General features: G+C 36.0%; 2 protein-coding genes across 2 annotated transcripts; both read right to left on the bottom strand.

The window, feature by feature from the left end:
* Window positions 1-277: 277 nt before the first annotated feature.
* Window positions 278-4055, bottom strand: LOC122603079 (F-box protein At5g07610-like). The gene is made up of 5 exons (XM_043775691.1): window positions 3994-4055; window positions 3362-3684; window positions 3071-3297; window positions 2527-2910; window positions 278-795 (listed from the first exon to the last, which is right to left on the bottom strand). Exons 2-4 carry the CDS (start codon window positions 3649-3651, stop codon window positions 2546-2548), a joined length of 882 nt encoding a protein of 293 aa, XP_043631626.1. The 5' UTR covers window positions 3652-3684; window positions 3994-4055; the 3' UTR covers window positions 278-795; window positions 2527-2545.
* A 5788-nt stretch (window positions 4056-9843) lies between these two features.
* Window positions 9844-10909, bottom strand: LOC122605123 (14 kDa proline-rich protein DC2.15-like). The gene has a single exon (XM_043778004.1). It carries the CDS (start codon window positions 10844-10846, stop codon window positions 10061-10063), a length of 786 nt encoding a protein of 261 aa, XP_043633939.1. The 5' UTR covers window positions 10847-10909; the 3' UTR covers window positions 9844-10060.
* Between the last annotated feature and the right edge of the window lie 427 nt (window positions 10910-11336).

Raw genomic sequence — 11336 nt, 5'->3', positions numbered from 1 at the left:
TATATCAAGTGTTGTATAACATAAACAAAAACATTTACGATCAAAGTTGATAGAAAAAGACTCAAAAAGTCAAAATATGACACTTAATATGAGACAAAGGGATTATATACTTATTGTAGCGCCCGACTCATGTTCAAGTTTAACCGATCTTCATTCAAACCCAGTTTTATAGATATAAAAAGGTCATTTTTTTGGTTCAACCGAATATGACCCGGTTCAACCAATACAAAGATAAACACATTTGGAACCTGTTATCCAACTATCGCAATATGCCACCATAATTTATCTTGATGATATAATAGTTGCAAGATGAAAATTACAATAGTTGAATTTGGAAAGGAGAATATAAAACAAGTCAAAGTACTGACACAACTTTCTCAATCATAAATTAATCTGAAGCCATTCTACTTGGTGGATGGGAAACTAGGACATTTATTAACTACTAACCTTCAGATTTTGGGGCTCAAGAGACTTGAGATAGTTCAACAATTCATTTGATCCATTGGCAGATATTCTTTCTACATGACGATTAAGTTCCTCAACTTCTGCTTCAAGCAACGCAATGTACTTGATTGCATCTATTTTCTCAGGACCGGAAACATTATTCCATCTGATAACTCCCCCTGTAACCTTTTTTCTGTGTACCTGACGCAAAATCTGGTGTATCCTTATATACCATCATGGCACCCATAATATCTTCTTTCGATACACCCTTTCCTTTCCTTTGATCACGACTAAAAACCAGGAAAACTGATGTTTATCACCTGTCACCCGGTCATCCCATACGGCAATTCCCTGCAACAACGAGAATCACAAAAACATCATTTCTTTTCCGTTTTCTCTTGTCTAACAACAATCCGTCTTTCACTCATGCCCTCCGCCAACCTGACACCACCGTCGGTGGAGGCAATCTCCAATCTTCAAACCCGCTTACCAAACCCCTCTTTGATACCAAATCTAGGTTTCAACGCCCCAAATAAACACACAACATACTCACTTTTGTGTTCGTATGTGTATATAGAAAAGATAAAGATATATTGAAACAAGACAGACGGGGACAAATCCAATCCCTTAATTCTTTGATCCCAATTCAATTGTTGTTTGATGTAATAATACAGGTGTCATAAAGTAAAACATGCAGAGGAGACGACAAAACAGCAAAAGCATTCTGTATTTAACTTGAGGAATAATAAACATAACTACATAATATATTAACAATGGGATGGGTATACTCCTGCCCGAGTATACCTGCGTCAACAGGATCAGAATTAGAACTGTGACCCGTGAATAACCCGATTAAGGGGTGAAATGTTGATTGGAAATGTTGAACTGTGACCACTGTGAATTAATAAACCGTCAAAGATGCTTATTCTTGTTGCTTTTGTATACTAGCAACGGTATATTTTTCAACTCTTTAACCAACTAAAGGTTTTTTTCAGAGGTAACAACAGGGCTGGTCAGACGGGTTGGGTAAGTAAAAATAGGTACCTTTTCGTACTCCTGGAAATGGGGTGGTTGACCCAAAAGAGTTTGTCCAAGAAAAACGTTATTTGTGTGCAATTAGTGATACACTGTGGGTGACTTACGACTTGTTGAAACCAAGTGACCTGTTACAAATTTTACATTACCCGAATGGACTATTCTTAAGTAAATCTGTATATGGATCAATAGCTGCCTCTAGTTTCTATTAGCTTCGTTGATACTGTGTTTTAAAACATATGTTCATCTAGTATTCTACTACTTCCGACTAAAAATGAAGTTTCACATGCAGAAGTTACTGTTAATTGTTTAACACAGGTACGAATCTGGTTTCATGTAGATGCTGCATATGCTGGAAGTGTTTTTATATTTGCCCAGAATACCAACATCATTTGATTAATGGTGTCGAAGAAGCCTACTCATTTAACATGAACTGCCATAAATGGTTCTTAACCAACATGGATTGTTCAGCACTACGGATAAAGATTACAACATTCTCTATCTGTATCTGTACTACTTTGTAAAGCATATGGTTCTCTTAATTTTCAAAATTTTCAATACAAGGAATTTAATAAATTTCCCTCCAAGTAACTACTATCTATATATAGATAACTTCATTTAGCTGTATACGTTTGTGTTTTTAAATGTAAAGTTCAGTTTTTGAGCATCACCAAAGGTGCAGAGCCAGAAGCTTATTAGACAAGCTTGTTAAGTTGGGATTTAAGGGATACAATATGGCAACAGAGCAACAGCATCTCCATCCATGGCTAAATAATGTCTATCTTAACTAGTAATTACGAAATCCTAATGACTTGTGGGCTTGATATTAAGTTAATTAACCTATTGTCCTTGGGTGCTAGAGATCTTGACACAGTACTACTAACATTTCCTAATGATGTGAATCCATTTTCAATATAGCAAACAAGAATTGTGACAAACTGGATATAGCTTCAACATAATGAGCAATTAACAACAGTGTTATCGAAAACATAAGTAAAGCGTAGCACATCATAACTCTGACAAGACATTAGTTATGAGAAATCATACCCGAAAACATAAAGTAGCATTACACACCAGCAAAAGATGTAATGAATGGAAAGGTGCCAAAGTTAGTCAAATTTAGGTTAATATCGCAAAGCTCCTGGAGAGTGTTCGACAAAATATTGTATTTTACAACCTTTTCATATAGGTCCAACACAACGAATGATTCCTCTTCTCTTTCACCCAGCACAATAAACAGAACCTTGAAACGAAACGCCGTGACAAACATCTTCGGGGCTTCAAAAAAGGAGGCTATACCAGCTTTATTGTATTTAATAGTGTGTCTAACTGACCAAGAATACCCTCTCCTCATCTCATAAATGTTCAAGCGTTCGGGATGACGATTGCTTGCACAAGCAAGTAACAAGCAACCACGAGACTCGAACAACTCTTACCTGATGCTATCCGAGGCTTCTGGGGGTTCTGTGCTTGTAATGTATTGATGCTCTAAGTTGAAATGCAGAACATGAAAGTAATTATTTGACCAATGAATTGCATTATTCCAATATACTCCGCTGAAGAGTAAATGTATCACCAATTCTCCACGAACCTGCTTCTGAAGAGTAAATCCATGTTTGAATGGAGTGTCCTCGTTGAATGCCACCAGGAGCTATCACTCGAGCACGTGGTACTTTGTAGTGAGGCGATTTTATAGGATCAAAAGCCAATCTCATACGGTCAGAATGCTTGTCCAATTCCACACCATCTACTTGTGGGAGCATCTTAAACATATTTATGGATGGATTGTATACGTAAAACCTGTCAGGAGGATTAGTCCTGATAACACAGAGAACAAGACCATTGCAGGACTGCAAAAATTCCACATTGCTCGCGTCAGAGCCAAAACACCCAAAAGTGAATGTTGTTTAGTTTCATATGGATGGTTATATTTTTTTTCCTGGTGAATGAAGCCACGTGGGGAATGGACATTTGGAAAGCGGGTGAGGTGATGAGAGACAACCAGCGTTTGGATACGGATTTAAAGAATAAGAGTGAGATAACTGGCAATCGGAGTAAGATTTCGATCAGAAGGTCGTCGTTGAACACGACTTGGTGTACGGATGATGATCGGTTGTTGTTCCGGTCATCATCTGTCATCACCCTTTTGTTAGATGATATTCTGTTGTCCATGAGAATATATTTTGTTCAATTGTTTTTTAGGGCCTGTACAACAACAATAAAAGTATTTAAATTTGATTCCGTACCTTAAATCATTAATAAAGTAATGGAATAACTAACTAACTAGACACTATCAAAAATCGGTGAGCAATAAAATATTATTAAGATGTCAAGAAAATACCCTAAACTAATACCACAAAAATCAACCCTAAAACAACATTACATTAAAAACGGAAATGGCTTAGGTTTCAAATCATTGATTGAGGCATGTCAAGTATGGGCTTGTAATTCTAGTAACTACATTAGCAAACAGAGTATGTTTTACAACAAGTATAAAAGAGTGGGTGTACTTACTGATGGATTTGGAGGAGATGATGGAGGGGTGGGCGTGTTATTCGGAGAGTGTGTGTATTTACTGAGGATAGGTAAAATATTTGCTAGGGTGGAATGTGTCATGAGATTCTAACCTCACTCTCCAGTCCCCACCAATTATTTCAACCGTTCGATTATTCTCATTTCCAAATCCCAACTATCACTATTTTTAATTTTCTATAGATGAAAAAATCTTTATAAAGGAAACATGTTTAATCAAAATTTTAAGTAAAGAAACTTATTTAGGTTTTTAATAAAAAGGATTTGTTCTTTAACAAAATTTTAATAAAAGTTTTATCGTTAGTTTTTAACGGTAGATATCCATTAAACTGTCAACGTAGCATGTCACGTCATAAAAGTAACCACGTGAACTATTCACATAGCTTTACATTTATACGTATTTTGTCATTGGGTCTTTTGTTAGCATGCATAAAAAATTACATTTCTTCTTTCATCATAAAATTATGAACGTCAATGACAGCCCTATGGGAGTATGGATTATCATTAACAATACCATATTACTCGTAATATTCTTGTTTTTTACCAACAATTAATGAATTGAAGCTGTTAGAAGCTTCGTGCATTTCATTATATGTAAATTGTAATAGTATTAAGAAATTAAGGTTCATTGAGAAGTAGTCCTTGTGTATTATGCTCAAGGTATTTCTGATATCAACAATAACATTAGAAACAGGTTAGCTCTTCTTATCACTTACAAACAAAATATAAGTTGCAGTTATATACCATAGATCTATATGAATGATCATACTTTTCTAACAAAGCATGACCTCTGCTACAAAAGATGGTCTTATACGTACAAAAGTTGAATTGTTGTGGTAGCCCGTGATTGGCGCTATCTTTGCGCGTATGGGTGTCGGCTTATTTTGTTCTGCAGCCTTTTGTGCTTTGGTAACACACATATCCTTCATTCATCTTTTTTTGTTACATGGAAATGCTAGATTCGGTTCCTGCATAATCGAGTTTAATTAAGTTGGCTGATCAATGGTTCCCCCGAAAGTCTTTGCCTGACCCATATCAGCTTATAAGAAACCTTTTTGTTTATAACTTGTAGAGTGATCGACATAAATCGTCCTTGTGGTTTACCCAAACAGTCAGGTTTCATCCTTTAACTTTCAAAACCTCAGGGATAATCCTTTATAGGATGATAAGGTTCAAATTTAGTCCTTTCCATTAACCGACGTTATCCATTATCCGTTAGTGCCCTCACGTGTAAACCACGTGAGGGTAGTTTTGTATTTAGCCACCCTTTGACTTCCTTTGACTCGCTTTTCTCTCTCTTTTCCTTATAATATTAGCAGATTCATATATATATATATATCTATATATATTTCCCCCTTTTCACAAAAACCCTAAATTAAAAAACTAAATCAAACACAATCCCAACACACACACTTCCTTCTTCCATGTAAAACCTTGATTTTCTGAAACAAATATGACAGGGTGTCCATTGTATACCATTCGTGTGCCTGGTGAAGATTGGGACCTCGACAGTATTTATCGTGAGTATATGTTTGTTTAATTTTGCTCTTTAGTTATTCAAGTTTCAGTATTTAACCAATTTTTTATGTTGTAAAATGCAAACAGTTATGCTGGGTTGTTTTCGATGAAGGTTCATCATGGAGGTTTTTTCACACCATGGCCAGGAATGACATATGAAAAGGGTAAGATTAACTATGCCGATTGCATTAATATTAATCAATTTTCAGTTCATGAAATGGACTCCATTATAGAGGATTTAGGTTATGTGGAAGGGCAAAGGATGTTTTATTACTTTTTGAAACCAGGATGTTCATTAGACGATGGTTTGCAACCCCTAGCTAGTGATCAGGATGTAAATAATTTGGGTAATTATGTTGAACAGACTAATTTGTTTAGTGTTTACATTGAACATGGCATGTCAAATTTAGATCAGTATTATATGCCTGGATCATTAAAAGTTATGATTGAAGAGATCCCTGATGATACACCCACTTCATCTAGGCCTAGACCATCAAAACCCATGAAAAATAAAGGAACTTATAGGAGATTGTTGCTTGATTGGAATGAGAAAGAACCTGTTTTAACCCCTAGTAGTCAAGAGAACATACAAACTGACATTTGGAACCATTTTTGGATATAATTTCAGTAGCACGTTGACACATTTCTGGATCATGCCATCCAATGAATCTACATTTGGAACCCTGGTAACCAACAATGCCCAATTTAGGTCAAACTGTATAACCAAATTACAATTAATTTTTTAGTACAAACTTCTTTGGGACAAGCAAAAAACCTCCTTCCTGGGTTTCTGTCAGTCCATGATGTTCGTAGTATTGCTTGCTTACCGCACCAACAAAACACCATTCTTGATTTTATGATTGATCTGCTATGATACACAAAGAAAGAAATAATATATGGTTTTTAATTTAGGGTTTTTGTGAAAAGGGGGAAATATATATATATAAATATATATATATATATATATATGAATCTGCTAATATTATAAGGAAAAGAGAGAGAAAAGCGAGTCAAAGGAAGTCAAAGGGTGGCTAAATACAAAACTACCCTCACGTGGTTTACACGTGAGGGCACTAACGGATAATGGATAACGTCGGTTAATGGAAAGGACTAAATTTGAACCTTATCCTCCTATAAAGGATTATCCCTGAGGTTTTGAAAGTTAAAGGACGAAACCTGACTGTTTGGGTAAACCACAAGGACTATTTATGTCGATCACTCTAACTTGTAAGAATCTTTTTGTGTTGCCTCTGAAAAACACTTTAAAAGAAAAGAGAAACATAATATATACTTTAGAGATAAACAAAGACTTGCAAATTTACTGTCTGCAGATGTTCACATGTGCTTGAGATAAAACAACTAAGATCCCTTTCATGTTCTGCAGATAATTTCAGATGCTATTCTTGTATAATAACAGTCCAAGGTTCTTCTAAAAAGCGAATGTTGACGTATAATGCATTTGGATTTAGATATACTTCAGATAACTTTAATTTAACTTAACCCTTTTAACCCATTAACGAAAACTGAATTAATGAAATGGTTTTGTGCAGAGCTGGCTATAGCCTCAATTCCTCAAATATTATAAGCAAAACTTACTGCTGCAATCGAATTACAGTTGAAGCTAACTGCCTCTAACGTCTTGTTTTTTTCCACTAACTATTCGATGTGGTATATGTTTCGTCTGATTGTTTCACACATTTTGTGGCATATTTTACTGAAGCAGCTATTATAAATGACATAAAATATCAAATTCTACATTTAGATGTTACAACGTAGCATATTGTATAAACATACCTTTAAAAGTGTGTCATAACTCATGTATATATACTCGTAAATCAAACATAAGTAGCCTTTTAAAGTTAATATATTGAAATTAACTCATGGGCTGCAAGATGTTTGTATGGGTCTTAACATGGTTTTACGAAAATGGATTAATGGATTTGCTTTACATGAAATGGTTTACATTTAGAAGTTTATTCCTCCCTTTTACTATTGTATTGGACTTACTCAAATTATATCTTTTTTCTACATACATATGTAAAAAATGCATAACAAATATTAGGCAACTAGCAACTGCAAGTATCAGTCCAGTTTTTGAGCATCACAAAGGTGCAGCTTACAATATGGCAACAGAGAGCAATGGCATCTCCATCCATGAATAATTAGTGTGAATGTTGATTAGTACAGTTATTAGTTACAGAAATCTCAATAACTTTTGGGTGCTAGAGATCTCGATACAGTACATTAACATATTGCTATTAATGTGAATCCTTTTTCAATAGTGCAAACAAACATTGTGACAAGCTGGATATAGCTTCAACATAATGAATAATAAGAAAAATAGATTAGATAAATAGTGTAATCAAAAATATAAGTAAAGGCGTAAAGCACATAATTTCTGTCACCACACCAGATAAGAAAAATAATAATCAAAACCAGAAACCTAAATTATACACCTGCAAAAGATGCAATGAACTTATTGTTCAATAATAAATTTTTCAAACTTATTGTTCAATAATATAACAAAAAAAATTACATGATCACCTCTTTAGCAAGATATAACAAGATAGAGAAAACCATGAATGAGAAAATCAGTGTTTTATTTACAACTTTTTGTGGGAGTTTTCAAATTAAGAGGTGAACTTGGAGCCTGACTTGGGACCTCCTAGTGTGACGGTAACGAAAGTTTTTAAATTGGATTTGCCCAGCGAGACCTTTGGGGTGTTGAATTCTGTATCTCAGAGGAAACACTGCTTGTTACTACTATTCTTGGGTTTTATATCCAATTATTTGTCTGCTACCCATCATCATGTATTACAGATTACATGTTGAATCTATAATGTTGAAATATTAATAAAGATGTTTGTGTGTCGTTCATACGAGCTGATCATATAGGTTGATCAGCTTTAAACTAACAGTTTGAAATTGAATTTCATAAATAAAAAGTCTGAAATCTAGACAAGATGAAGTTTAGTTTTGCCGTTTTTCCATCAATCAAAAGGCTTACGCATTCTTCTCCATCATTCATCTACTGTCCCATCCCATCTCGATAGGTTGACCAAGCCTGCAGATGCATAGTATATAATGTGGGATGTAACAATAGTTGCCCCATGTTTTTAAGAGGTGTCTCAAGGCCGGGTAAATCATTGAAGTTACGAATTTTAAGTCTCTAAACAAATTGCTAGCCATGGCCACATATAGAGTTTTGATTGTGACTACCATCTTTTGTGACAAATGAGGCATTGAGAACTAGCAACTGTAAAAGTTTGTATTGTTTTCATTTTCTAGTTTTTAGCTTGAATGTCAGTCTAGTTTTTTGAGCATAACGAAGGTGCACTTATTAGACAAGCTTGTTAATTTTGGATTTGAGGCTTATAATATGGCAACAGAGCGATGGGTGCTAGAGATGTCATACAGCTGATGTATGAAGTCCTTAGGTTGTCCACCTAAGCAAACAACAATCCCAACCTTGATTTTGTTTGATGATTGTCCAGGAGATACAGGACGACGAAGATAATTAAGATGACAAGACTGAATGCTAGAGTGTGTCAATGAAGTATATGATGCTCTCCTCACAGCTCTGAATGAACAGAACGACGACAACCGGAGTGGCAGATATCAAGTGCCTTGGGCTACATTTGTTGGAATGGTAGTTTTCAAAAAACGGTTCGCAAAAAGCAGGGAGTCAAATAGGGCCCTGTTTCCTGAGGTTGCCAAACTCGAGTTTCTGAATCCCAATAACATTTGGGCTTGATTTTAAGTTAATTAACCGGATGTCATTGAGTGCTAGAGATCTCAATACAGTACAATTAACAATAGTATTATCGAAAACATAAGTAAATTAAAGCACAACAACAGATAAGAAAAATAATACCGGAAACCAGAAAACTGAATTAGACACCTGCAAAAGATGCAATGAACGGAAAGGAGGAGCGGACTTCGGTCAAATATGTGTCGATATCACAGAGCAGATGGAGAGTCTTCAACAAAAGATTGTATTTTACAACCTTTCCACATAACTTCATCACAACATGTAAAATAAATCACAAACTCATGACAATCTGCTATATGCAATAAGCACATAACTAAGATTCAACACCAACAATGAAACGAAAAGGAGCAGCTACATTAATAATGAAAGAAAAGGTTTTGTAGGATCAAAAGCTAATCTCATCTTGTCCAAAGATCTCTCCCATTTCGAACAGTCAAAGTTTAAAGTAAAAGACTTTAAAAGTTGAAATAAGACACTTAAGATGGGACGGATGAAGTATATATATAGTAAATGTTCAATGTCAATATAATACAAACGAGATCTTCCAAGTTTCAATTCATTTCCAACAAACACCATCAGCTTGCTAGCTAATACATATTTTACATAGGATTTTATTCAGTTTCACGCATAAGATAAATAATAGAAAGCAAAGAAATGAGATATCAACCACATGAGCCTTAAAGATATCTAAGCTCTTACGTACGGTAGAAAAATAACACACAAAACCCGCAAAAGAAATAACACACAGCGGCTTAATAATTAGGCAGTACAGCTGAAGCCACTAGGGAGTTTCTTGTCACAAGCATTGAGAAGCAACTCAAGAGAGACAGGCACATTAAGGTTGACCCCCAAAACATTAGCTTTGATGGCTATGCATAGACAAACCGCAGCCTCAAGGTCAGCAACGCCTTCGAGTAGGGTGCAACATGGCTTTGTGGATGGGGAACCCAATATGACACCGACCAACCCACCGAGTAGGTTGCCACATACACCTAGCTTTAAGGTGTCTTTAGAGCATGTAAGCGATGATGGCATTGGTGATGGGGTTGGTGTTGTTGGCATTGGCATTGGCGATTCTGAGGGGGTAGGGCAGATAGCGGTAGGTGGCGATGGGGGTGGTGTTTCGGTTGGTGTTGGTGGGGAGACATCAGGGCAAGGAACCGTAGGTGGCATTGACGATGGGGTTGGTGCTGGTGTTTCCACTGGTGTTGGTGCTGGTGTTTCCACGGGTGTTGGAGCTGGTGGAGTTTGCATGGGGTCAGGGCATGCAAGCGTAGGTGGCATTGGCACTGGCGGTAAGCTTGGTGTAGGTGTCAGTGCTGGTGTTGGTGATGGCGTTGGCGATGGCGTTGGTGTTGGTGTCAGTGATGGTGTTGGTGCTAGCGATGGCATTGGTGTTGGAGGCAATATTGGTGTTGGTGTTGGCAATGAAATTGGTGTTGGTGTTGGTAATGGGAAAGGGTCACCACAAGTCCCATGTCCACTCAACATTGCAAATAAAAGAATGTTTAGTGCAAGTAGTGAAGCATTGCTCTTAGAGGCCATTGATCTCTATATATGAACAACAACAAAAACCCTTTTAATATTAGGTATAGGAGTGTGTAGTACTTAGGGATGATGGGTGAATGTAGAGACCAATTGAAGGGTTATATATAGGTGGAAAATTAAGCTTGGTTTAAGGTCAAGGTCGTTTTACTATAGAGAGCATCTAATTAAGAGGTAGACATTCACACGCAAATAGTCGATCATTTGATATATCGACATGTTATTTAGCGTCCTAGCTGATAATGTATCAGATTCAGTAATCCATCTTATCAGATCCAATGGTAAAAACTTTACTAATATTTATTAGGTAAAATCTAAACAAAATGTATAAATTAAATTTAGATTGAGTCATTGACCGAACACTTTTAATCGTGTTGTGATATTGGTTAACGGTTTTTTTTTGTTGACGTTTACTTGTAGGCTTCAATATTACCGTATCGATCATATATAGTTACAACAACGCTAGCAAGACAAACATCCAAGATTATGA

Source organism: Erigeron canadensis, chromosome 6 (genome assembly GCF_010389155.1).
Source record: "Erigeron canadensis isolate Cc75 chromosome 6, C_canadensis_v1, whole genome shotgun sequence".
NCBI lineage: Eukaryota > Viridiplantae > Streptophyta > Magnoliopsida > Asterales > Asteraceae > Erigeron > Erigeron canadensis.
Note: the sequence above shows the minus strand (reverse complement) of the source record. Positions and strands in the feature narration are given on the sequence as shown.

Excerpts from the sequence above, each read along its gene's own strand:
- LOC122605123 (XM_043778004.1), bottom strand. The coding sequence starts at position 10,846 with ATGGCCTCTAAGAGCAATGCTTCACTACTTGCACTAAACATTCTTTTA.
- LOC122603079 (XM_043775691.1), bottom strand. The coding sequence starts at position 3,651 with ATGGACAACAGAATATCATCTAACAAAAGGGTGATGACAGATGATGAC. Across the intron at positions 3,298-3,361 it reads ATTCACTTTTGGGTGTTTTG|GACTAATCCTCCTGACAGGT; the intron begins GCTCTGACGCGA and ends CTGTGTTATCAG. Across the intron at positions 2,911-3,070 it reads GATTTACTCTTCAGAAGCAG|AGTTGTTCGAGTCTCGTGGT; the intron begins GTTCGTGGAGAA and ends GCATCAGGTAAG.